The sequence below is a fragment of the Olea europaea genome, unplaced genomic scaffold (assembly GCF_002742605.1).
Source record: "Olea europaea var. sylvestris unplaced genomic scaffold, O_europaea_v1 scaffold1641, whole genome shotgun sequence".
NCBI lineage: Eukaryota > Viridiplantae > Streptophyta > Magnoliopsida > Lamiales > Oleaceae > Olea > Olea europaea.
Window position 1 is genome coordinate 107348 of NW_019234064.1, and position 27061 is coordinate 134408.

The window sequence follows — 27061 nt, forward strand, 5'->3', positions numbered from 1 at the left end:
AAATAGACTCAAAACGAAAAGGAAAAAGTGTTTTTTTCCTCGAAATCCAATTACTTCAAGAACTAGTAAAATGACGGATGCGTTATGCTTATAAAAAGCAATCACCTTGTGTTTGGTACAGAACCTATTATTTGGAATTCGTTAAATTTAGGAATTTGATCATTGTACTTGCAAGACAGACATATCTAAGGACTTCTTGTAATGGCTATTGTTCCCCTTTGTTCAATGGACCGAACGCTGTTGCCTTTTACTGGCAGATGATTAATAAATACTGCCTTTTCTATAATTGATTTTGTTAAGGGATGTAAATAAGGCAAGGCCTATTATAGGAATTTATAGAGATTCCTAATTTATATATCTTCCTAATATAGAATTCTAATTGTGTATATATATGTATCGTTCATTTCATATGAATAACAATGGGAAATTATTTTCTTTCTTAATTTCTTACATGGTATTAGAGCCCTAAAATTTTCTTACTCGTGCGTGCTTGATTCTTCATCAGTGGCTAGTTCTTCTTTCCTTGTAATCTACGTCATCTGTGGTAGGTAGTGATAATTGTAGCCAGACCTCCGTTCAGTGTCATCAGCACCATTTGTGGATTTTGGCATCTGAATTTTCGATTCTCAAAGCTTGTGGCTTGTCTTTCCTCTTCCCATCGCTGGTGTTTCTTTCTGGGTGTCTTTTTGAATTTTGGTCCTTGTCTTGCGTGCCTCTGGTTCAAGCGAAGTTGCTCAATGCTTCCTCTTGCAATTCTCAGTTGAGTTCCTAATTTTTTGTTAAACTTGTATGATTCTTTTGCTTCTGGAATCGATTTCAGCGTCAACAGTGCGTGGTCTCTTTAGGTTTGCTTTGGATTTTGGTGTGCGTGTGATTTTGGAGAAGAGATTGGGCCACTGTTGTTTTACTGCTTATTTGGTGTTTTATTGAGTTTGAGTTGTTTCAGCGACTACTATTTTAAGCTGGGCTACTGTTAGGTAATTTCTATTTATTCTTAGTTGGGCTGATTCATTAGTTCTTCATTTTAGTTGGGCTATTGATTGGATTTTGTCTGATTTTGAGCCTATTGATTTGGGCTGTTACTTGTTGGGTTTTAATTTGTTATTTGGATCTTATGGTTTATTTCTATGGTGGAGCAAAAGAATTTAGTTGTGACTGATGTGTTTCTAGTGATGTCCAAAATTACGGAGCATAAGTTGGTTCGTCTAAATTATTTAGATTGGTATAAGACAGTTCGAATTTATCTGCGGAGTATTTCTATAGATAATCATCTTACTGAAGATCCACCAAAGGATAATAGTTAAACATGGCTACGAGATGATGTCCGATTATTCTTATAAATCCATAATTCTATTGACACTGAGATAGTCAATCTGATTAATCACTACAAGTATGTTAAGGAATTGATGGAATATTTGAAATTTATATTCTCTGGGAAAGGGAAAATTTCACGTATTTATGAAGTTTGTAAGGGTTTTTACCGTGCTAAACAACAAGATCAGTCTCTTCAAAATTATTTTATGAATTTCAAAAAGACCTACGAAGAACTAAGTTAGTGATTGTTTTTCATTTTCATTTTTCATTTTCATTTTCAAAACGATTTTTAGTTTTTTCCGAAAACGGCCCTTTTTCGTGTTTTGAGCGTTTTCAACATTTATAACTGAAAACACTGAAAACGATAAAAAGTCGTTTTGCGTTTTCAGTTATAAATTTTAACTCGTTTTCGAAAATGCGTTTTCGACAACGACGGACCAAACGCGTTTTTCACGTTTTCGAAAATGGAAAACGGAAAATGGGCCGAAAACGGGCAAACCAACCACGGCCTAAATGTTTTTTTTACCTTTTAGTCCGGATATGAAAGTTTAGCAAGTTCAGTGAGAGCAATGGCTATGATAAGTTTTCTAGCTAGCCTTAGTCCTTAGTTTGAAACTGCTAAATCCCAGATTATCTCGCGTGCTGAGATTTCATCGCTGCAAGAAACCTTTACTATATTACTTCGCACAAATACTAGTGCTTCTATTGCTTCACCTGCTCAGCTTTCTAGTACTCTTATTGGTCGCAATAGTAGAGGTAATACAGGAGGTGGGGTACAGGTAATCAAGTTAATCGAAGTCAAAATGAGGGGCGAGTTGTATGCTACTGCTATCATGAGTCGGGTCATACCAAATACTCGTGTTGAAAATTACACAATAAATCTTAGAAGTCTTACCGAGCTCATATCGTAACTACTACTACACCCATCTCATCTTCTGAGCAGATCATTACAGTTTATGCAGATGGATTTGTCAAATTCACTTAGTGCTAAGAAGCATTGAAGAATTCATCTCACCCTATCTCTGTCATTACTGAGACAGGTAAACCTAATACATGTCTTCTCTCATTTTCCTCAAAATGGGTCATTGATTCTGGTGCCATGATTATATGACAGGTAATCCTAGTTTCTTCTCCACTTTTCAATTTCATACATTTCCGTCCAATGTTATTTTAGTTGATGGTTCTACTTCTTCTATTCTCGATTCTGGCACTATTAATCCAATCACATTAATTTCCTTATCTTTTGTCTTGAGTCTACCACAATTTTTCTTCAGTTTAATGTCTGTGAGCAAACTTACTTGAACCTTAATTGTTGTCTCATTTCTTCCTAATTACTGTCTTTTCAGGATCTATGACGAAGAAGATTATTGGTAAATGACGTGAATTAGGCGGTTTCTATATTCTGGATAACCAGGTGCCCAAGTCCATTAGGTGTTCAAGTGTCTTAACTCCTTTTGAAGTTCATTGTCGATTGGGACATTCATCTTTATCGTTGTTGAAGAAATTATATCATCAATTTCAGAATGTATCATCCTTAAATTGTGAGTCATGTCAGTTTGCAAAACATCGTCTGTCCTTAGTTCATTGAGTCAATAAAAGAGCCAGTTTTTCTTTTGAGTTAGTTCATTCAATGTTTGGGATCCTTGTCCTGTTGCATCCAAAACTGAATTTCAGTATTTTGTTACCTTTGTTGATGATTTTTCTTGTGTGACTTGACTTTATTTAATGAAGAATCGGTTTGAATTATTTTATCATTTTAGTGTCTTTTGTGTTCAAATTAAAACGAAGTTTAATGTTTCAGTACATATATTGTGAAGTGATAATAACAAAGAATATTTTTCCGATTCTTTCCACACTTTCATGTTTTAGAATGGTATTCTTCATCAATCCTCCTGTGTTGACATACCCTCTCAGAATGGTGTGGTTGAAAAAAAAAAATAGACCTCTTCTTGGGACAATTAGGGCACCCTTGTTCCAAATGCATGTTGCTAAACATTTTTGGGCTGATGCAGTCTCCACAGCCTATTTCTTAATTAATCGAATGCCTTCATCTCTTCTTCAAGGTTAGACTCCTTAGTGTTCTTTTTCCCACTAAACTGTTGTTTCCCATTGAACCTAGAATATTGTGTAGTACTTGTTATGCTCATGATGTTCGTCCTCATGTAATTAAATTAGATTTCAAATCCTTAAAATGTGTTTTTTTAGGTTACTCTTGTCTACAAAAAAGGGTACCGATGCTATTGTTCGAGTCTTAACAAGTATCTTATGTTAGCTGATGTCACCTTTCTAGAATATTTTCCTTTATTTCCCACTTCTTATACTTCTTCCGGTAAGGGGGAGGATGATGATCTGCTACTAGCCAAATAATGTTGCTTCCACACTTGTTGCTCCTACACCATCACCACCTATTCACTAGGCATAGTCCAGACGACAAAACCCTCCTGATACATGTTCGGCACATAACTCTCCTTCGGCATCGGATCCATTGTCCATTGATCTTGATCTACATATCGCTCTTCGCAAAGGTAAATGACAATGTACTTATCCTATTTAATCTTTGTTTCTTATAATCACTTGTCCTCTTCTTCTTGTTATTTTGTTGCCTTCATAGATCTGTGACTCTTCCGATAACTGTTCATGAAGCCTTATCCCATACTGGTTGGCGTGATGCTATGATAGAGGAGATTAACGCTTTAGATGCTAATGGTACTTGGGATTTAGAGAATTTACTTGTAGGAAAAATGTTATTGGATGTAACTTGTAAGTGGGTGTTTGCAGTCAAATTTAATCCTGATGGATCAGTAACTAGGCTTAAAGTTCTTCTTGTAGCTAAAGGCTATTGTCAGACTTACAGTGTAGATTATTCTGACATTTTCTCTCCTGTAGCTAAATTAACATCTGTTCGCTTATTCATTTCTATGACAACTACTCATAATTGGCCTTTACATCAACAAGACATCAAAAACGCTTTCTTACATGGTGATCTTAAGGGGAAAGTTTATATGGAGCAACCCTGTTTGTTGCTCAGGGGGAGTGTGGGAAAGTGTGTCATCTTCAAAAGTCTTTATATGGTTTGAAACAAAGTCCATGTGCTTGGTTTGGAAAATTTAGTCACGCTATGAAAAAGTTTGGAATGCAAAAGAGCAAGTCTGATCACTCAGTCTTCTACAAACAGTCCGAATTCGACATTATTCTCCTTGTGTATATTGATGATATTGTTATTACGGGCAGTAATAATATTGGAATTTCATCTCTAAAGTCCTTTCTTCACGCCTAATTTCTCACGAAAGATTTAGAGGAGTTGAGGTGACATGAAGCAAGAAAGACATATTCTTATCTCAAAAAAAAATGTACTTGACTTGTTAACTGAGACAAGATAGTTGGGAGCTAAGCCAAGCAGTGCTCCAACGCCTTCTGATTTGCAACTTACCAAAGATGGTTACCTATTTGAAGACCTTGAAAAGTATAGAAGATTGGTTGAAAAATTGAACTATCCTACAGTAACACGTCTTGATATTGTGTATCTTGTCAGTGTTGTAAGCCAATTCATGTCTTCTCCAGCAGTTCATCACTAGGTAGCTTTAGAACAGATCTTTTGTTATTTAAAGAGAGCTCCTGGACGGGGATACTACAAAAATTATGGACACACTCACATCGAATGCTTTTCAAATGTAGATTGGGTAGGTTTCAAGATTGACCGAAAATCTATTACTGGCCACTGTGTTTTTGTTGGAGGAAATTTGGTCTCATGGAAAAGTAAAAGGCAAAATGTTGTGTCCCGATCCAATGCAGAATCAGAATATAGAGCTATGACAGTCTGTATGTGAGATAATGTGGATATATTAGCTCTTGACTGAAGTTGGTCTTAAGGCTTCAATACTAGCAAAGTTGTGGTGTAACAATCAAGCCACTCTTCATATTGCTTCTAATCCTGTGTTTCATGAACGAACTAAGTATATTGAGATTGACTGTCATTTCGTTCATGAGAAGGTGCAGCAGAATTTAATATCTACATAATTTGTGAAGACTGGAGAACAATTATGAGATATTTTCACGAAGGCTTTAGGTGGGATTTAGGTTGATTGTATTTGTAACTTGTTGGGCATGATTAATATTTATGCTCCAACTTGAGAGGAGTTACCAGATGTAAATAAGGCAAAGCCTAATTATAGGGATATATAGAGATTCCTAATTTGTATATCTTCCTAATATAGAATTCTAACTATGTATATATATGTATCGTTCCTTTCCTATGAATAACAAGGGGAAATTATTTTGTTTCTTAATTTCTTACAGATATTTTTTTTTAGCCCATTGACGGCAATTTTTAATATGGTTTGAAATTAATACTGGAAGAGGCATATTATAATAATAATAATTATTATTATTATTTTTTTTGCTCTGCTATTATATATAACTTTACCTGGAACTCTCATGCTAATTGTATTCTCTTGAAATTGGTTGCCTTCTTTACTCGGATACAAAATTGCAGTTAATTTGTTTGAAGTGGATAAATACATAGCTGTCTGCATTTTTGTACAGTCGATTCCTTGATTGAGAACCTATTGAAAGTTTGACCATGTTTTTGTTAGGATGCTATACTTGGTCATTTGGGTACATATTTTATAAGAAATTTTGTCCTATCAGTTCAGGGACATTGCTCTAATTTTTGCCTAGAATTCTGCTTTTAGTTTTACCTTCATCCTTTTACAGGATGATGTTCTACGAAATGCAGAGCTTGAAGATTTATTTTCAACTGCACCTGAAAGGTATATTCAACTTTGCATGTGATGTTATTTTTGTGTCAAATTTATCACACATCATTATTAATTCACTGAAATGAGATTAACACCCTGTATTCCTCCTGAATTTGATGTGAAGAACTTTATGTACTTTCCACAGTTGGGAACAAATTCAATTCTGGTCTCTCTCGCCATTTACTCACCCCCTGGTTTGTGTTTAAGTTTGCAACTATCTCAATTGAGAAAGAGATGGGAGAAAATTAATAGCAACTTATTTAGTTGCGAAAGACGTGATCCTATCAACATTTTAGTAAATGTAATCCTGGATCAGATTCAGTTGTGAAAGGGGATCATGATTTGACCTCATGTTTATAGGGAATAAGAATTACCTTGTCGTTGTTGTTCTTCTTCTTCTTATTATTGGGTCGCATAAATATATTTACTTTGGGAGCCAACTTTCAGCTCTATAGACCTTTGTAATTATCGATTCTACCAGAAAGAGACATCTCTTAGAATTATTCTATTATTTGTCCAGTTCAGTTGTGTGCCAGTAGGCTGGTAATTGCTTACAAGTTACACCTATCATTTGAATGGACTTTTCTACAAAATGTTTGCATGCATGCTGGAATTAGTGATATAAGAATAAACGAATCTAGATGACTATTTTCCCTGAATGAAAGTCAATTCAACTGCATGGGCACAATCAATTTTGCCAAGTTTGTAAGAGAATGAGTGTGTTAAAATAAGAGTTCACTGAATGCATTCAATATGCTTGGGATTTATAAAATATTGGATGTTGGGTCTGCAAGTCACTTGTTACTCTGTGTTTCTTATTATTATCTTATGTTCACTTACGGATTTGGACATGAATCATTGTTACATATTTTAATGACCTTTCTATATTTTATTTTTGACTGAGTCTTTTTGATATAAATTTCAGTCCCTGGGATGAAGCTCCTTATAAGGATGCAGTTCAGAGAACTCCACTGGGAGGGTTATCTCTCTCTGGGTTCCTCTCAGAGGTGGGTACACTATTCGCTCATTGCACTGCCAAAGGAGAGCTATCTGCTTTGACACAGCGTGTTGTATGTCTTTGGCAAATGCCTTTTAACATCTATTTATTATGATAGGGCAAGGTTGTGAGGATCATAGAATTGACTTGGATCGATGGAATGGACTTGCGGATTGGATCGAGGGTCATAGATCCTACTAAATGATGATCATTGGATATTAAAAAAATATAAAAAATTTCTAAGAAAAAAATTATCAACTACAATTCCATAATTAACTAAAAACAACGAATAAAAACAAATTGTCTACTACTTATAAGAGTCCACATCATCATATTTATTATTATTATAATATTTTATTTTATTTATTTTTGTTTTTGGGTCAAATTGGAGAGATGAACTTCTGTTAGAGGCAAGAGTGTGAGACTAGAATGCTGAATCGCTGGGATTTGAGTTAGGGATTTTACATTTTTTGTTTGACTTTCTCTATTTTTTCTTTCTGCTTTTTGGACTTAACCTCTATTATGTTACATATTCAAAAGAAACCAGCCTCTGAAGTGAAATAAATAAGTACAATGCCCTAGCCCAATTTCTTGCATTTTAAAAAATCACTATCAGGATCGCGATTTTGATAATTTTGCTGATATCTAGCACTTGAAGTTTTATACACAACAATTTGATTTGGAGGGAGAGAATATAGTCGTTTGATATATTGATCTGTTGGAACTTCTGATGCTTGTTTCTCTTAGCAGGCAGACCAATCGAAGTTTTATTTATCTCTAAATAGAGAAGTGGACATTTTAGTTCTTATATGTCACTCTTGTGATGTAGTTAGCATGGAACTAATGATAAGTTGCACTTGTAGATGTACTTGTATTATTACAGTCTTTAACATGATGGGTTATAAATGTTTGTGAATATTTTCTATTGTTTGTGTCTTTCCACTTATTTGCTGAATGGAGACATTAGCTTCAACTATACTCCACGGATATTGTTCTTTTGGAAAGACATTCTTATGGATTTGAACTTTTTGTTGCTATTCACAATGTAGAATTTGTATTGCAGTGGGCTCTGATGACATTACTTGACCCAGTTAAAAGTCTTGCCAACTTAATATACATTGGTTACAACTGCAATGCTGCATCAGCCCTCAATATCACTAGGAGAAGATCAATAGACAGGAAAAGGCAACAAACAGAACGCGATGTTTTCCAGTGCTTTGTTTTTGGACCTAAAAAGGCTGGGAAGTCTGCATTATTGATGTCATTGTTGGGAAGGTGTAGCACTCAATCTATTTCTCCACATATACAAGTTTATCAGAGTAAAAATGATTTTTTAGTTGTATTTGTGTAAACTTCTTGATACTTCCAGTTCAATTAGTAATAGTATTTATTTTCATATCAAGACAACACGCAGCACGGACTCCATGTTCTAAGTAAACTATATTTCTTCGTGTTTTTTCTGCTTTATTTATTCCCATTAAGGCAAATCCTGAAAATTTGTTATTGTTTCTTCTGAAAACAGACCCTTTTCTGACAATTATGTTCCAACAACCAGCGAACAATATGTTGTGAATGTGGTTGAACAGCATGCGGTGAGTATTAGTTGCAAATCGCCATGTCCATGACTAGATGGATACAATCTATTGCTCTCTTCCTCTCACCAACTTTATCTATGGGTGGGTTGGTTCATGAAAATGTGAATATGGCTTGCATTCCTTAACATTTAAACTGTATGACTTGTGTTTATGATGTTTTTGATGCAATAATCTACCTCTTCTGAAGCAGGGTAAAAAGAAAACTCTTGTACTTCGGGAGATTCCAGAAGACGGAGTTAAGAAACTTCTATCAAATAAGGAATCCTTGGCTGTTTGCGATGTAGCAATTTTTGTTTATGACAGGTGAGCATGCTATGTCACAATTCATAGCAAACCGCAAATTTACTTCTCAGCTTTGAATATTGTTTAGCTGTGACACTTGGTAATTTGACCACTTCCCATCCCGCAGCCCTGTAAAATGAAATGGGATTAAATAGTCACCCTACATTACATGAATGCTAGTGTTTTGATAGAATTTTATCAAACCTGTATTTTGGGGGAATTATCCTCGACCGCACAAGGTCATGTCAAATTCAATTTTCTTTTTCAGTTCAAGCAAATATTCTCTAAGAAGAGCATCAGAGTTGCTTTTGGATGTCACTAAGCAAGGGGAGGAAACTGGTTTTAGCATGCCTTGTCTCCTAGTTGCAGCAAAGCATGATCTTGATTCTTATCCAACGGCTATGGAAGAGTCAGCAAAGGTACAAAGTTGCTAGCTACCCTACTTTCTTACTCATGAAATGGGACTTGGAAGTGTTTAGTGTTTACCTGGGACCACTGCCTGATAGGCCCCTCATCCAGTTCATCTATACAAGAAGGAAGAAGGGCAATGATTCCAAAGGTCCTGCCAAGTTAGCTGAGTTAGTTAGAAAGGGGGTTAAGAGTGTAAGAGTTTGTTGTAGGAAATGCAAATAAATGTTTGGGGAAAGGGGCGGGGAATTCATTCATGTACTGACTTTCAGTTAGAAGGGGGGGGGGAGGGGGGGGGAGATAGGGCCTCTCCAACAGCCTTGAGCTTGTATTCATTCCGGTCACTTCGTCCGAGTCCAATAAACTATTTCATTCTTCTGATAACTGCATTTCACCACAATTGTTCTGCAGCATCTGGGGTTCTATCAATCTGGTATCAAAGTATCATCACTAGGAATTTGACAATTATGGATTATGTGACACTATTGGAGTCGAGGTTCAACGGGTTACAGGAAATGATGGAGGTAATGAAATATGAGACTCAAAGAGACATGGCTGTAATAATGGAGAAACTCGACTTCGTGATGATGAAGTGGGGCGAGCAAGAAAGGGATAGGAAGGAGAAGGGAAATTCATCCGTCACACCGGAGCATACTATGAATTCAGATGTTCCAATCAGAACCCAAGGTTTGGCGAAGGAACAGAGGGATGGGTGTGCCGTGACAACGTTCGGAGATGCCGGTATTTAACGGTGAAGGATTGGGTGCTTCGATCTTTAGAGCTGGAGAGATACTTCAATATCAACCAAATTGGGAGAAGATTGAGGCCACTGTAGTCTGTTTTGAGGGTGAAGCATTAGCCTGATATTAATGGGAAAATGGATGATAGCCATTGACTCTTGGGGAATATTTGAAACTTTTGTTGCTAGAGGGGTTTTGGCCATCACAAGAGGGTAGCGTATTGGAGGAGTTTTTGGCCTTGAAATAGGATAGGACCGTGAGGGACTATCATCGTTGGCTCGAATTCCTAGCTGCTCTTATGCCAGCAATTCCAGAGACAGTGTTGGAGGGGAATTTTATGATAGAGTTCCATGGGAAAGAACAAGCTCAACAACTTCTTTATTGAAACCAAAGACCGGATTACAGATTATGAAATGAAAAGAAAGCCTACAGAAGACTGAAAATGCACGACTACTACCCTTCTTCCTTTCTGATGCCTACTATTACTCCTCACCATCTTATTTATAGACCTCATGCAACAATTTTCTGTTTATGTAACTAGTTCGGTTGGTAGTTCCCGCTCATTTGCTCCCTCCACCTTCTTGGGCCTTCTAGAATATGTGCATGTGATGGGGGGTCTATCATTTTATAAAAGGGCTAAGTCCAGCGATCACGACAGAGGTGAGAATGCATAGGCCACAAGGATTGAGCTAGATCATGGAACTAGCCCAAAGGGTGGAAGACCACCACGAGTGCCTTAAGCGAGCTAAAGCCTTAGGCAGCCCAACTAGGTTAAGGACTTTTGATTATACCCCATCTTTTTCTAGCCCAGTGGGGACCAGCCCAAACTATGCGAGTATATCCCCAAGAGGAACGACCCTGACTTTGCAAATTGGCCTACAAGCTCCGATGGCAGGTGTCGCGACTCAACGATCGGCGTCGATTACTAAGGCTCAGCCTTGCAAGTGGTTGACGGACTCCAATCTGCCTTAATGTAAAAATATGGAGTTGCAGGTGCTATTGGTGTAGGAGGAGTGTGAGGAACCAGTGGAGGTTCTGGAGGAGGGGGTTGAAGACCCAGTAGGTGATACAGTAGAGTTGTAAATAAAATATGTGGTAGGGTTGACTGCACCTAAAACCATGAAGTTAGGGAGAACGATTTTGGGAAAGCAGTAATAGTCCTCATTGATTGTGGAGCTACACACAACTTCATTTCAAATAAGCTAGTCTAGAACTTGGGGTTGCAGGTCATGGAGTCGGCAAGTTATGGGGTTATCATAGGTACTGGGATATCAGTGAGGGGGGTCGCATTTGTAAGGGAATTGTGGTTTGGTTACCTAATATTGATGTGGTTGAGGACTTCTTACCTCTGAAGTTAGGCTGCACAGACGTAATTCTTGGAATGAAGTGTTTGGAGACTTTGGGGAGGATGGAATTGAACTGGGGCACACTTACTATGCATATTAAGGTTGGAGGAGAAACCATTGTGTTGCAAGGCGATCCTAGCTTGGATAAAACTCAAGTGACATTGAAGTCATCGGTTAAGACTTTTACAGATGGGGAGCAAGAAATTTTGTTGGAATTAGGAAGCTTGGGGAACCCGTGGCGGAAGTACGCGGCTCTATTAAAGAGTTGTTACAACACCACAAGGTTTTTGGATGTCCCAGTGGACTTCTGCCATTAAAAACACAGAACCATACTATTTTCTTACAGCCCGATAAGCTCTGATGAATGTAAGGCCCTACTAATACTCATATGTACAAAAGAATGAAATTGAGAAGTTGATTAAGGACATGTTGGCTGCAAGGATCATACATCCAAGTCTCTGTCCATTCTTAAGTCCGGTCTTGTTGGTGAAGAAAAAGAATGGTAGTTGGAGGTTTTGTGTCGATTATCGGGCACTTAAAATGTTTACAGTGCCTGACTGTTTTCCTATCCAGTAATCAATGAATTATTGGATGAATTACATGGGGCTCATGAATTCTCAAAGTTGGACTATCACCAAATCATAGTGAGACCGGAAGACATACCCAATAATGCCTTTTGCACTCACGAGGGGCAATTTGAATTCTTTTTTATACCTTTTAGGTTATAAAACATACCAGTAACTTTTCAACATCTGATGAACGAGGTATTTCAACCTTACTTGCGGAAGTTTGTCCTTGTTTTCTTTGATGACATTTTGGTCCACAAGCCATCGGTGGAGGAGCACCTACAACACTTGGACACGGTGCTAGGGATTTTGCAGGAACATCAGTTGTATGCCAATGAGAAGTTTGGACGAAAGAAAGTTGAGTATCTTGGCCATGTGAATTTTGAGAAAGGGGTGGCAACCGATCAGTCAAAAATTGTGGTAATGGCTGATTGGCTGATTCAACCTCAAGCAGCTTTGGGGATTTTTGGGGCTCAAGGGCTACTGCAGGCTATTCGTGTCATGCTATGCCAAAGTGGCCTGGCCCTTAACTGAGCTGCTCGAGAAAGATCGTTTCAGGTAGGATGATAAAACGGAGGCAGCCTGTCAGGACCTCAAATCAGCTATGGTCAGTGTCCCAGTGCTCACACTACCTGGTTTTTCTAAACAGTTCGTGGTTAAAATAGATGCATCCGGTCGGGGCTTAGGGGCAGTGTTAATGCAGGATAGTCATCCTATTGCTTATTTCAGCAAGTTCTACCTGAGAGTATTCAACAAAATTCGTGTTATGAGAGAGAGTTAATGGCCTTTGTGTTTGCCATCTAAAAGTAGCGTCACTACTTGTTGGGCAGGCACTTTGCAGTTAGAAAGGATCAGCGGAGTCTGAAGTTCTTATCGGAGCAACACTTGGTAAGTAAAGACCACCAAAAATGGCTTACTAAACTTATGGGATACCAATTCGATATCCAATACCGTCCAGGGCTGGAGAACAAAGCAGCAGATGCTCTTTCCAGAATGCAACCATCAGTAAATGTTTTGGTCTTAACCACTTCTGAGGTCCTCCAGATATGGGAGATTAAGGAGGTAGTAGCTGATGAAGTAATGGGCAAAGTAGTATCGGAGTTACAGGAGGGAGTCAATGTGAACTTAGGGCCAGAATGCAACCATCAGTAAATGTTTTGGTCTTAACCACTTCTGAGGTCCTCCAGCTATGGGAGATTAAGGAGGTAGTAGCTGATGAAGTAATGGGCAAAGTAGTATCGGAGTTACAGGAGGGAGTCAATGTGAACTTAGGGTATGCATTGATCCATGGCATCTTATGTTATCATGGAAAGATAGTATTGCCTAGCCATTCGCCTATTGTCACCCTCATGTTGCAGGAATGCCATGATGCTAAGATAGGTGGGCATTCAGGATTTCTTAAGAAATACAAACGTGTCACCAAGGCGGTATATTAGCAGGGGATTAAGAAAAATGTGAGGTACCATGTGGCTGAGTGCAGGGTTTGCCAATAGAACAAGTATATAGCGTTATCCCTTGGAGGTTTCTTACAGCTCTTGCCGATTCCCGAACGTGTTTGGGAGGATGTCTCAATGGATTTCATTGAGGGACTTCCTTTATCTGCAGGTGTTGATACTATTTTGGTCGTTGTGGACAGTCTGAGTAAATATGGGCATTTCATTGGTCTAAAACACCCTTTCACCACCCCCATGGTTGCTGAGGCGTTCATACGGGAGGTAGTTCGCCTGTACGGCATGCCTCACTCCATTTTTTGCAATAGGGGTAGAATTTTTATGAGTACATTTAAAGCACAGAGAACCGCCCTCAAACACAGCACCTCTTATCGTCCGCAAACTGATGGCCTAACGGAGGTTGTAAACAGGTGCTTAGAAACTTGCGATGTTTTGCGTTGCGCAGGCCACGGGTTTGGAGCCAGTATCTAGTATCTACATTGGGCCGAGTTTTGGTATAATACTTTCTTTCATACAGCAACCAAGCATACTCCTTTTTAGATTGTGTATGGCCATGAGCCACCTCAGATACTACCGTTGGGGAAGGGCGTGATAGCCAGTTCCGCTGGGGAACAGCTTTTGTTAGACCGTGATGAGGCCTTGAAAGAACTAAGGGTACACAACTTACTAGGTCTTAACAAAGGATGAAGGAGAGTGCAGATAAACACCACCGTGATTTCCAATTTGTTGTGGGGGACTTAGTCTATCTCAAGCTTCGTCCCTATCGCCAGAAGTCTATTGCTAAAAGATCATTTGAGAAGCTGTCTCGTAGGTACTATGGACTGTTTCAGGTGGAATCGAAGACCGGACAGGTAGCGTACAAGTTGAAACTGCCCTCTACAGCAGCCATTCATCCGATTTTCCATATCTTACTACTCCGTAAGGCCGTGGGGAACATGCAGCTGATCTCGTCACTTCCACCCCAGCTAACGGGTGAAGGGGAATTCATCTTAGAACCAGAGGTTGTTCTTGGTGTTAATCCTTTTTTTTTTTTTCGTTGTGTTCGTCCTAATCTTAACAATGCGGTTTCATGTACTGACTTTCAGTTAGAAAGAGTGGGGAGAGACAGGCCTCTCCAATAGCCCTGAGCTTGAGTCCATCAATAAACTATTTCATTCTTCTGATGACAGCATTTCACCACAGCTGTTCTGCAGCATCTGGGGTTCTATCATGGCGCCACTTAGAAAATTGTGAAGAAATGTGCTTTTTCAATTCATTTTTGCATTTATGAACTTGAGATAACTTTGTGCATTTATGATCTAGATTTGCCAAGGTATTGGAATTGATGAACCTATTCATGTAAGCGTGAAAGAAAGAGATCTTAACAACGTTTTCTCTAAACTTTTGAACGCGGCTGAGAACCCCCATTTAAGTGTTCCAGAAACTGATGCTGGTCGCAATCGGAAGTGGTACCGCCAGCTCATTAGTCGTTCTCTTATATTTGTTTCAGGTATCTTTATATACACAGTGATATTTATCTGAGCTTTTTGGCATTAAATAGGACTGATTTCCAAGGACATTGTAGTGAATTTAGTGAATTGGGTGTTGTGAAAGGGATCTCGTCCGACATATATCAAAGTTCTATAATATGTCTTTGATCATTTATGTTGTAGCTTATTGTGTGTGGCCTAGTTGGCACCTTTAATGTAATTTGTGCCGTCCTTGCCTGAAACTGTAAACAATAAAAATGCCAGCTTCTTAAACCTTAGTCAAGTGTGTGCATGCACGTAGATCTACATAAAAATAGAGGGAACTTGACATTCAATATGATTTTGCATTGCATATGACCCTTTTTACCTTTTTACTCTTCAATGAAAAATTGCATGCTATGATTCTCATTCAACAAAAAATTGCAGTTGGAGCGGCAACTGCTTTTGTTGGAATGGCAGCATACCGAGCCTATGCTGCAAGGAAGAACAGCGCCAGTTAAATCTCCTGATTTCCGTACATGAATTGGCGAGTTGCATCATATCAATGGCATAATAAAAGCCGGTGGGCATATCATACCCTTATCATTTTTATATATGTACTCGGCCTTATCGTTTGTACAGAATTCATGTTTGCTTTTTACTGGAGTGCTGAAATTTTATATCGAAAGCATCAGCTTTGCTATAACCTCATCAATACTGTCTTCGTATATTTAACGAATACGTGAAATGGCCTTTAGTGTTTTCTGCGTAGTTGTGCTCTCTTATTAAGAGTTTGGAGACTGCACGTTCCAATAATCGATACCTCTTTGGATTTAGGGATTGGGCTTGATCTAAGGGGCAGTAATAGACCTGACCTTAACTTCATGCCCTGGTGGTCTCTGGTCTCTTCCCTTAGAAGGGCAAAGCTTGAAATTGCACAATTTGGGGAAATTGACCTGAATAGCACTAAAAATGGAGCATTTTCAAGAGATTTTCTATTTTTAAAGAATATATTCTACAATTTAAAGAATATCTATAAATTTAGAGATTAAAATTTGTTAAGAACTCCAAGAAACTCTTTATATTTAACACTTAGGCTCTGTTTGATTGTACGAAATTTTCCATGAAACTTGGAATTCGAATTCCAACTTCCATTTTTAGCCTGTTTGATTGACAAAAATTTTCAGGGAATTGATTTTCCATGAATTTCTAGGTACAACACCTTAAAGCGTGATTTTCCACCTTTTATTTTACTAGGGGATAGGTGGTTTTTGGTTTTTCACATTTTTTATTTTTTTTTGCTTTTTGTCCTTTTTTTTTAATTGTTGACAATGAGAACAAATTCTAGGAACAATTGTAAAAGAGGATATCCCTGAAATTGACAATTTTCATGTAAAACAAAGCCAAACGAATACCAAAATATAGGTGATTTTTTTATCTTTTTTTTTTCCTTTTTTTTTTGGTTGGCAATGGGAACAAATTCTAGGAACAATGGTAGAAGTGGATATCCCTTAAATTGACAATTTTCATGTAAAACAAAGTTAAACGAACATTAAAACATAGGTGATTTTTTTATCTTTTTTTTTTTGGTTGGCAATGGGATCAAATTCTAGGAACAATGCTAGAAGCGGATATCCCTTAAATTGACAATTTTCATGTAAAACAAAGCTAAAGGAACACCAAAAAACACTTTTACTTCAACATTTTTCACGTAGAAAATTATACCAATCAAACACAATAATTTACAATTCACTGAAAAATAATTTTTAGGTAATTCAATTCCCTGGAATTCATTTTCTTTCCACCCAAATTTCATTTTCGCAATCAAACCCTTAAAGTACGTTTAATTACTAATATTTTTATGAAAAATGTTATTTTTTTATTTAAATTCTTATTTTTATGCCGTTGATATATATATATATATATATAATAAAATATTTTTCTAATTTTGGTCACGTGAGTTATAAGCATGTTTTCCTTGAAAATAAGGAAAATGCTTTCTTTAAAAGGATTTGGTTTTTATTTTTCAGATAATTCATTCTCTCTTTTTCTCTCATCTATCTATTCTCTCATTTATCCACCAATAAAAAAATGGACAAGTATGACATTTTCTAAGTTGAAAATAAAATCAATCAAAAACATTTGATTGACAATTTTCATGTGAAATTTATTTTCTTTCCATGTAAATTTCACAATCGCAATCAAATACACCCTTAATATTACTGCTCCAAAAAAAAATGTATTTTTCTATTTTTTATTTTTACTAGCTTCCCTTCAAATTATTATAATATTTTTGTCCATTGAAGATTGAAATGCTTTGAATGTATCTCTAAATTAAAATGTTAATTTAAAGAATCTTTTGGAGCATAATTTTTGAGTATTGACTTTTTCAAATAAAGACAATTTTATATTTAAAAAGTTTTTTGAAGATGATTTAAAAATGTAAGGTTTTCTTTTTTGTTAGTAGTTAGTACCACTTTTTACGTCTCCTAGATAAAAAGATGAATACTATTTCGGAACGATAGTTGCGAGGCTTGCATGTCAACACGGCTCGTAGATAAAAATAAATAAATTAACGATTCAAAATTGGTTCGAGAAAAGTACACTAGATTTAGCATGAATTTTGCTTAGACATGCACAAGCTCGAATCGAACTCATAACAATTATTAGGGTTGGACGTGATTCAGTTCGGTTGGTTCGATTCTGACGAGAATCGAATCGGACTTGAAATTTTCGGGTACTTAGTAAGTGGAATCTTCGGGTCCAAATTAAATTATGTAGCCGTTCAGGTTCGATTCCATTCGATTTTCAAGTTCCGTATTATAATTAAATTTTTTAATATTTATAAAGTTACATTAATTCAACTAATGATATGTTCAATCTTAACTCTTACAAAATAACATATTCTAATCTTGTGTCAAATGCGTCTCTTTTTACTAAGTTCTTCATAAAATGATTGTTAAAATCACAGGAAGAGGAAGATAGCAAACTCACAATAATTAAGAAAGACATTGTCGAGTTTCATTTCAATTTCCCAGAACGGTAGAAACGATACTGCGGTAAAGTAATGGATTTGGATAAAACTTAAGTCAATTTGATTAAGATGACTTTGTACTAAAAATTAGAAATAAGAAAAATCATATTTTTGGGTTTGAGCTAAATTAACTATTTAGCAAATTTATTTAGAAATAATAAAATAATTTGACTTATTTAAAATAAATTAATTAGAAAAATTCGGTTCTTGATCTAGATGCGAGAATTGAATCAAACTTGTTGATTCTCGATTTAAATCCCGTTCGAATATTTGACTTAAAAAATCACTCTGTTCAATTTAGGAGTTTTGTCCAGTACCAACAATTGTGTTGAATTTCTGTACGATTTCAAGTGAAGTAAGAATTATCTATCACTTGTGTCGAGCAGGTATTAGTCGAAATAGAGAAGCACCAATGAACATCGCATGAAAGATAGAGTCCTTTAACCCTAAAGGTTGGGGTTCAACCTGACAACCTTTAAAGATAGAGTCCTTTAAGATTGGTGAGAGAGAGAGTGAAGTAGCGCAGGATGCCATTTGATGTGAAGGGAAGTGATACTGTGAATCAGTGCGGTGAGTAAAGCGAATCTAATTTCGATTCATACCATCATTCTCAAGTAGAAAACTTGTAAAAAGTCAAAATCAATTCTTTTTTCCAATTCTCAGGGGAAATCAGAAATTCACGGAAAATTATTGTAGCCAATGGGCACCCGAAAACAAATATTTGTAATTATTATATAAAATCCAAATAAATTATTATAGCCAATGGGCATCCGAAAACAAATAACAAAATCCAAATAATTTTGAGAGAGGGGGATTTTGTGAAAGCAGAGACAAAAGAGATCAAACAAATAGAGGGCCTCCCAAAACTGACATTTCAGGAATGGCACGCCAAGAATCATCGGACGGATTATTATTATCATATTATGAGTTTTTTTATTTCACTTTTATCCCAATAATCAACCCTAAAACGAAGTACCACATTGTCTCAATTCTCAAGTTATGCTGTATTTGTCCATCTTTCTTCAATAAAGAAGGATTATAAGCTCTAGGGCTGGGCAAATCTCCCAAACCGAACCGATCGAACCGAATCTGAACCGAACCGATTCGAATCCGACGGTTCTTATCAAATTAAATACTTGAACGGGTATCTGAATTGAGAACTGACGGGTACGATTCGGTTCTCGGTTCTAAACCAAGAACCGAATCTTTCTAATTTTTTTTTTTATATTGAGTAAATCAAATTATTTTAATTTTAATTTTTTCTAAACAAATTAACGAATTAATGATTTCTAAATCCAAATTTTTGGCCCAATAATTTGTTTCATTTTTAATTTTTTAATTTTTGACCCAATTACCCATTTTATTATTTCATTTCTTAGCCAAACAAGATCAAATCCACTAAATAACCCTAAACACCTACAATAAAGTACATAACGTTGTCTCGACTCTCACACTCACTCTCGCAGCCTGGCTAATATTCCAAAACTATACAATTGTCGGCCGACACTCTGACCTCCGATCGAAGCCGTGACTTTCGCCGACTGAAACTTTGATCGTAGCGATCATTTGAACAATGTAGTTTACTAATCTCTGACATTTCAAAACCATTGAATGTATCATTAGTCGTATTTATATAACGTTGTTATAAATGTTAAAAAATTTAATTATAGTACAGAACCGAACGGAACTGAACCGAACCGAATGGAACCGAACCCGAACGGTTCCATAATTATATTTGGACCCGACGGTTCCATTTACTAGATACCCGAAAAGTTTGGTTCGATTCGGTTCTAAAGAGAACCGAACCGAACCGACCCGCCCCCACCCCTAATAAGCTCAGTCAAAGCCCTAACTCATCCGTTTAGTCGAATCAATATTTCTTGACCATTTCAGGCTAGACGCAAAAATGATACATTGGAAGAACATGTTAAATCTTATAATATCAATGGGATTTGAGGGCTAACCAATATTTCTTTCTTGGCTATCGTGGTACCACTCAATGATCGCTACCTTTGTTATTAAATCTTGTGCATGCACATGATAATGTTTGGAGCGTGACTTTAATGTCACTTAGCTTAATGCTATTTGAGGCTTTGTTATGAAATGTTAACTCCTTGGAAAGAGTAACTCAATTCCTTTATAAATTATAAATGTCCCATTTATGTCGAATTTGAAATTTATCTTTGCTCCTAGCCTAACACATTTCATGTATCCAATAGCGCTACAAAGAGTATAGTTTAGAGAATAAACAAATAAGAGTTTGAATCATGAATTCTTTCAATTTATTACTACATCAAACAACCATACTAAGCTACACTAATTTTAATTTTCCTCTCTTTCATTTTATCTAATATATTTCGACGATCATTCCAATTACAATTTGAATAATTACTAGGAGACAATTCTCCTTTTTCCCGACAGCATAGAATAGATTTTCAAAATCCAAATGTTTGTAGAAGGATTCATATCCTAAATTGATTCTTTGTCAGGAGGCAGCCAAATAAGCAAGAATATTAGTAATTGAAATTTGTCTTGCAAAATACCCAACACTAGAAATATAGACTATAGCATATGCCACAAATTAGTGTTTCTTATAATTTTTATTGAATCTCTCGCCCTTTCAATTGATGAAAGGTTTGAATTTTAGGGTTTCATTGATTCACTCAATTTAACATATTGACTCGATAGATGAGATAATCCATGCATTTTTGTTCTCTAAAAAATGCTAAGACAACCCAAGAAATAAGCACTCTCCTCGATGGAAAACCACCATGAATCAAGAATCTAATGCTATAGATAAGCATCAAAAACTTTGGTGGCTTTGCTTTAAAGCAATTATTTCATGGGCCATATATTTATGGCTTATTTCTTTTCTTCCGCTCTCATTTTTATACATATATTCATTCGCTTCTTGTCAAGTGTTCGCAAAAAATTATACGATTCCAATACAAATATATGGTACCAAAACGTCTGCAAGGAAAAAGGAAAAAAAAAAATTTCGCGTATGACATCAAGAAATTGTCTTGTGGAATTAGTAAGAAAAGGAAAGAAAATGGATTAGATTGATGACACAAATATATTGCGTTTATCCAAAAACTAGAATTGATGCATTTTTGAGAGGGACCATTTAAATAGATGTGGAGAATAATTAAGTTAGACACGTAGGATAAGTGACCGGCCACCACAAGATTTGTAATAGGACTCAATTGCCGCCGTGGCAAGTGGAGGCCGACCACCAACTTTTTCTACCACATCCGCTAGGTTTTTAGTGATGCGCGTAAATTGGGAGACCGATCCCGATGTCTCAAGATCTGTCAAAACGTGATCATGGTTGTCGATCATGGTCTCCTGTTTCAAAATTGTATTGTTGATCGCTAATCTATTTTTAAGTAGTAAGTTTGTCATTGGCATTTTGAAATGAACAAATCGATTGTAGATATCAGTATCAAACTAATAGTAGTGTCGAACGGACGAACCTAGTGATAGAGAAAGAGCAAATTGTAACTCACATATGAACTCATGATTATACAGAAACCTGAAATCGAATTTAGGCACGATTTAAGGATTGATATATTCATTGAAGATTGATTGAGTGTATTATTAGAGAAGGTCAACGGGTAGACCCAATAAAATTCTCATGGTAGTTGCGTACGTGACACCAATGAAAAATTATCTTGCCTCAAATTTGTAAAGGAAAGGTTGAGACCCACATACTTCCTTTTCAAGATTGATAAACAACTTCAAATTATTGTGGAGATCCATCCATACAAAACAACCTAGACAATAACAATGCATCCATAAAACATTTCCACACGTTTGGATGCACGTATTATGTAAAATATGTCTAAATGGTGTAGTTTTCAAGTGCTAATGACATATTATCCACATAAAGACAAGATGGTCCAAAAAAAGGTGTCCAAGAGAATATCGACATACATGCAAATGAAATTACCGATTCTACAATTTTGGTAATTGGATAATGGTCAATGGATCCATAAAACAATGTATATATTGTTGGAATTAATTGAATTTGATTTGGGTTTAAAATAAATGTAATATTTAATGATGTGGGCCATTACAATTAATTTGGGTGAATTGGAAAAGTCTCCAATATACTTAAAAATGGTGTTTCCACAAGTCGAATTCTTCTTCAGATAGGTGAAATTTTCATAACGGGTGGCACTGACTCAAATATTAAAACAGCCATTACATGTTCTTTACTAATTCAAGTACCTCGTATAAACATTTATATAAGTAGAGATTGAATGATTATTCACTTAAATTTTATCTTCAATAATTTGGTACCAAAAATTCCATGTACAAAATAATAATAATAATAATAATAATAATAATAATAATAATAATAATAATAATAATAATAATAATAATAATAATAAATAAATAAATAAATAAAATTGCATGGCCGTGGATAATTTAGTTTTCAATTTAAAAAAAAAATCCATAATTTTAGAGACACTAAGCCTTAAATAGAGTAAAAATTCCGTGTACAAAAATAAATAAAAAATAAAAAAATTGCATGGCGTGGATAATTTAGTTTTCAATTTTTCAAAAATCCATAATTTTAAAGACACTAAGCCTTAAATAGAAGTAAAATTACTTAACATTTTGTACTTAAATAAAAATAATAACTTTTTATTGAGAAAAAAAAAAGCCAAACTTGTTTGACTAAGTTTAGGAGTTACTTTTTAAGTAACTTATTTTTTAGGCTTAACTAAATATTCTCTTAGTTTGAAGATTAGAGAAAAGTTAAATTAAAAGTGGCAAGAAGAAGCCAAAAAGAAAAAAGGGCCATTTAATATGAGAATATTATCTCGAACGCATGCATTTCCCAAAACTTTATTAAACCAAAGGGATCCAAAGAGAAAAAATTTAACCTTCCAATTAGTTGTCCATTTTTTTCCATTTAATATGAAATTATTTTCGAGAATTTGAAATGTTGGCTGACTTTTACTAATGTGATTTTTTTCCAAATTAATTGAGTACACATATCTTTTAGCTCGTCTAACCTTCATCGGGATGACACGGTACTCATTTTCAAGAGTCTGATGACCAATGATTCCTAATTCTCCTGTCTAAAGATTTTCTCTTTCAATTGGAACTATCTGATATAGAAAAGAAAGCCAGAAGGTACCCTTTTCTTTGTTACGATTATACATTGTGGTATAATTATAGCTAGCGCTTGCAAGGACGAACATACAAAAATAAATGATAAATGATATAGATGCCACTTATAGATTCAATAGGCAATGTTACCTTTTAATTCTTTTCATGAATGCAGTTATAATTGGAAAAAAACTTGTCCTAATACAATTAAATGTTCGGATGCCATGAAAATGACACCAACATTAATAGGACAACAAATTAGATCCAATGAATATGAGACTTTTTTTCTTTTGCCATTAATCAATCATATTTTGCAAATAGAAGTCTATAAATTTTGTCTCACTAAAATATTTCCCCCATTAACATTCTTGGAAGTACAGAATGGACAAGAGACGATGGCACGGTTAATTGAATTTAGCTACCATAGATAGCTTCATTTTTGAATCCTTTAAGGTATTCTTAGTGCGTTGAAGTTGACAAACAATCGTAGCAAAATATCTGCATAGCATCTGTTTGTACTTGTTAGAATTAATGTATTCACATGCTCGAATTGAATGCTCCAAAGGATCCAAATTTGGGATAAAAGTGGGGTTTTGAAGAAAAATCATACGATGCATATATATAAACTTAATGATGTTTGTACATGTTGTTTATCGAGTGGAAGACCTAACTCCACGCCTACCTGATCCACATGCCACTAAATTTCCAAAACACCAAAGATCTATCATACCTAGGACACCCCACCCTCTATATCTTAGGACCACTCCACACCTTAATCTTGTACAACGTTTGCATGGCTGGAATTTGTCCACTGGTCTAAGGTCATTTTGGTGATTCCAAGTTGTGATTATGCAAAATGAGAAAAAAAAATAATAATAATAATGAGGAAAAGGTTCGTGTCTACTTACAAGTCTCATCTGACAAACGATGTTCTTATAGATTGGACCAAGAGAATAATATGGGTCGATCATTTGTAAAGAAAAAGGGAAATTTTTGAACAATCGAAGTGAGCATTAGTTCCCGTCAACTCATAAAACTTATTTATAGGTTGCACGTTGACTTAGATAAGAATATCTAGAATCAACGGCCTCAACTCATCAAAATTGATTTAGTGACATATAACTATTGTTGACAGACATGTGGAGCCTTTGAAAGGGTTAAGACAGGAAAGAAACTTCAAAGAGGCAAGCATATCACATGGAGATGTCTTTGATGTAAGTTTATGGTGCTTTGGCAGACCAAATAAAATGGTTACAATCTTTAGGCCTACGTACGCTAAACCTAACTGGCATAAACTTTTTCCAATTTAAGTCATATAATTTAATCATTGGCACGTTATACTCAAAAAAATACACATTGAGATTTTTTCGACCGTCTTGATAACCGCAATGTTATGTTGGTCCCATTAAGATTAACTCTTATAGGGATTATATTTAATGTTTTTGTTGTAAAATTTATTTAGGTCGACCATATGATTTTGTGATAATGTATGATTTATTGTTGAGTTTAGCCCCCCATTTGAGCCATATTATTGTAAAAATGAGAATGAAAAATATAGTCATTATAGACTCCACACAAAAGATAAAAAGTCAAATTTGGTGGCTTGATGTGATAAATAACCATCGTATTTTTCATTTTAATGAGGCTCAAATAAGGCCTAATGTGAAAAGTCAAGGTATTGATAAATGTACGATATCAATGATTAAAATGACCAATAAATGTGATTTAATATGCACGTTGATGAAAAAATTGAAAGGGTTTGATTGGGCAATGGGTGTAAGGAACGTGACCCATGAAAGTGATGAGACAATTGAAGAATTCATTGATGAAGTTGTTTGTATTCCCACTTTTATCAGTGTGAGCAGTTGGTTATTTGTTTGTGACATCATTCTCAACTTCCAAACTCTTGTTCCTTAATTAATCAAGAAAATTATTAAGCTCGTCCTCAATTTATTGCTTGAGTAGTAAGTTTTGAATTCTTGAATGTGAAAATTGATCCACTGAATTCAAAAGAACTGAACGAGAAATCGTACGAAGTGAAAATCCCACGTACAATTATGTAGAGTGACAAGATGAATGGCTTATCTTTCAACTTTTTCAGAATTACTCCAAAAAAACATCAAACTCTGTCTAAAACCTAAAGATTCTTATTAGCAAGAAGAATTTCTTAATCAAGCAAGAGAAAAAATGAGTTTAGTGGGAATTGATCTGTTTTAAGTTTTCTTTTCCCAACTTTTATTATGGTTCCAAAATCAGTTGATGACGACGTAAAACCTTCCAAATTTATGTAAATTTGTCAAGTAAATCCCATGCATCCGACCTCATGAAGTGAGTTTTGTTTCCAAACTTGAGTTGGTGCAAAAAAATTTGAAGTGAATACGTGAAGACTTAAAAACATTATTAAAGATTGATTGTGTAATTACTTATGATACATTTTAAAGGTCGAAAATCGACTTGTTATTTAGACAATAGATTGAGGACCAACGTTGAAATTTTCCCTAATTATTAAGCATAATGCCCACTCTCCCCCAACTCTTGGAACATGCGACGTACAAAAATATAAATATCATGAGATTACCATAATTATAAAATTCATTGGTAGACCAAAGCAAGAAAGTCAACAATACAACCATAATAACTGCCAAATAGGAAATTGGAAAATAGAACAGACATAAAACAACTTATTAATTTTTTGGGTCCATTTTCCAAAGCTGTAAGCTCCAAAAGAAAGCTTTTAGGAAATGGCCACACAAATATGCAAACTTGGCAGCCTCTTGCTATCTTCCTTGCACCTGCTGCTGCTTCTACACTCTGAACTTCCAATTTTACACCCAATTCTCTCTCCATTTTCTCCCCAAAATCCGCCGTTGAGATCAGATTCATCTTCTCCTTCGCCATTGTTACGATCATACGACTCGTTTTCAGTTTCATATGCATTGACTTCCTCCTCCTCCTCCTCCTCGTCGTCCTTTTCATCAAGTGCATTTTCTTCTTCATTCTCGTCCTCCATGTGTTTGCTAAAATGCCAGTAATCTTGTTTGGGCAAAGAAAGCCTTAGCCTGCCATTTTCGCGTTCAGTTTGGAAATGAACATTGCAAGAAGATGAATTGGCGGCCTTTATCACTAACCGGCCCCCTTCGCGATGAGTGCTCACTTGAACACCATTAGACCCAGTGATTGAAGTCAATGGAGGTGGAAAGTTGTTGGTTTTACTCTTTTTCTTGGAGATTTCTCGATGTCGAATTCCACTGGGTTTTTTTCTCTCCATTGATAGAAGAGAATTAAATTCATCCATGCCTCCGTTAATTTTGCTTCCAGTCTCACATCCCAAGCTCTCAGTGCACAGTTCAAGACTTTTTGTGCTCATTGCACAAGGAGCCCGCTTATCGAGTGGATGCACATAGACGTTCTCCGAAGTGTCAGAACTTTTGGAGAGTGACTGTATAGAATTCCAGCCACCCAATTCACCCTTTTTTTGGGTCTTTTCAGTAGGATAGTTGTTTAAACAGACATGAGAATTTTCTTCGCTACATAGACTTGGCATCTGAGTCCTTGGAATGGATATGTCGGGTTTAGAAGGAGCCAATTGAAACATCGAAACTTGTGGTTCGACTAAAGAAGGCTCCAAACAAGTTGGTAACACTTGACAAACGTTTGCAGTGGAGGACATATTGGTTTGTTTTAGGGAAATTCCAAGAAAATAGCCCAAAAACAGGGGAAGAACTGAGGATTTTGTTTTTTCAATTGCTGGAATTCAAGGCGATAATTTTGGTTAAACTGAGGATGAAAACTAAGTGATTCTGAGTTGTGAAAATGTGACTTGTGGAGGGAGATAAGGGAATTACATGAAAGAGAAGTGGAATGGGTGGGGATGAATTTATAGGTACAAAAAGTATTGATGGAAGGGGTCTTTATTGCATTGAGAGGGAAGGGGACAGGGGACTTATTAATGCCACTAGAATTATTTAGTTTTTTTTTTTTTTTTATCTACACCACATA

At 35.9% G+C, this 27061-nt stretch overlaps 2 protein-coding genes across 3 annotated transcripts; one reads left to right on the forward strand and one right to left on the reverse strand.

Annotated features, from left to right (window-relative positions):
• Window positions 1-3504: 3504 nt before the first annotated feature.
• Window positions 3505-15669, forward strand: LOC111377354 (mitochondrial Rho GTPase 2-like). 2 transcript variants are annotated; one of them, XM_023000436.1, is made up of 9 exons: window positions 3505-3839; window positions 6028-6083; window positions 6997-7078; window positions 8132-8343; window positions 8591-8660; window positions 8851-8966; window positions 9214-9364; window positions 14759-14945; window positions 15352-15669. In XM_023000436.1, the coding sequence occupies exons 1-9, from the start codon at window positions 3681-3683 to the stop codon at window positions 15423-15425; spliced, it is 1107 nt and encodes a 368-aa protein (XP_022856204.1). In that variant the 5' UTR covers window positions 3505-3680; the 3' UTR covers window positions 15426-15669. The 2 variants fall into 2 exon arrangements, with proteins under 2 accessions (XP_022856204.1, XP_022856205.1); XM_023000437.1 differs by having other exon boundaries at window positions 3513-3839; window positions 8854-8966.
• Window positions 15670-25633: 9964 nt separating this feature from the next.
• On the reverse strand, window positions 25634-26999 carry LOC111377357 (protein FANTASTIC FOUR 1-like). Its single transcript, XM_023000440.1, has one exon. It carries the CDS (start codon window positions 26730-26732, stop codon window positions 25797-25799), a length of 936 nt encoding a protein of 311 aa, XP_022856208.1. The 5' UTR covers window positions 26733-26999; the 3' UTR covers window positions 25634-25796.
• Between the last annotated feature and the right edge of the window lie 62 nt (window positions 27000-27061).

What these genes read in the sequence shown, in the direction of transcription:
- LOC111377354 (XM_023000436.1), top strand. Translation starts at nt 3,681, where the DNA reads ATGTTGCTTCCACACTTGTTGCTCCTACACCATCACCACCTATTCACT. An exon ending in ACATATCGCTCTTCGCAAAG is followed by an intron (nt 3,840 to 6,027) that starts GTAAATGACAAT and finishes ATCCTTTTACAG; the next exon opens with GATGATGTTCTACGAAATGC. An exon ending in ATGTGGTTGAACAGCATGCG is followed by an intron (nt 8,661 to 8,850) that starts GTGAGTATTAGT and finishes CCTCTTCTGAAG; the next exon opens with CAGGGTAAAAAGAAAACTCT.
- LOC111377357 (XM_023000440.1), bottom strand. Translation starts at nt 26,732, where the DNA reads ATGTCCTCCACTGCAAACGTTTGTCAAGTGTTACCAACTTGTTTGGAG.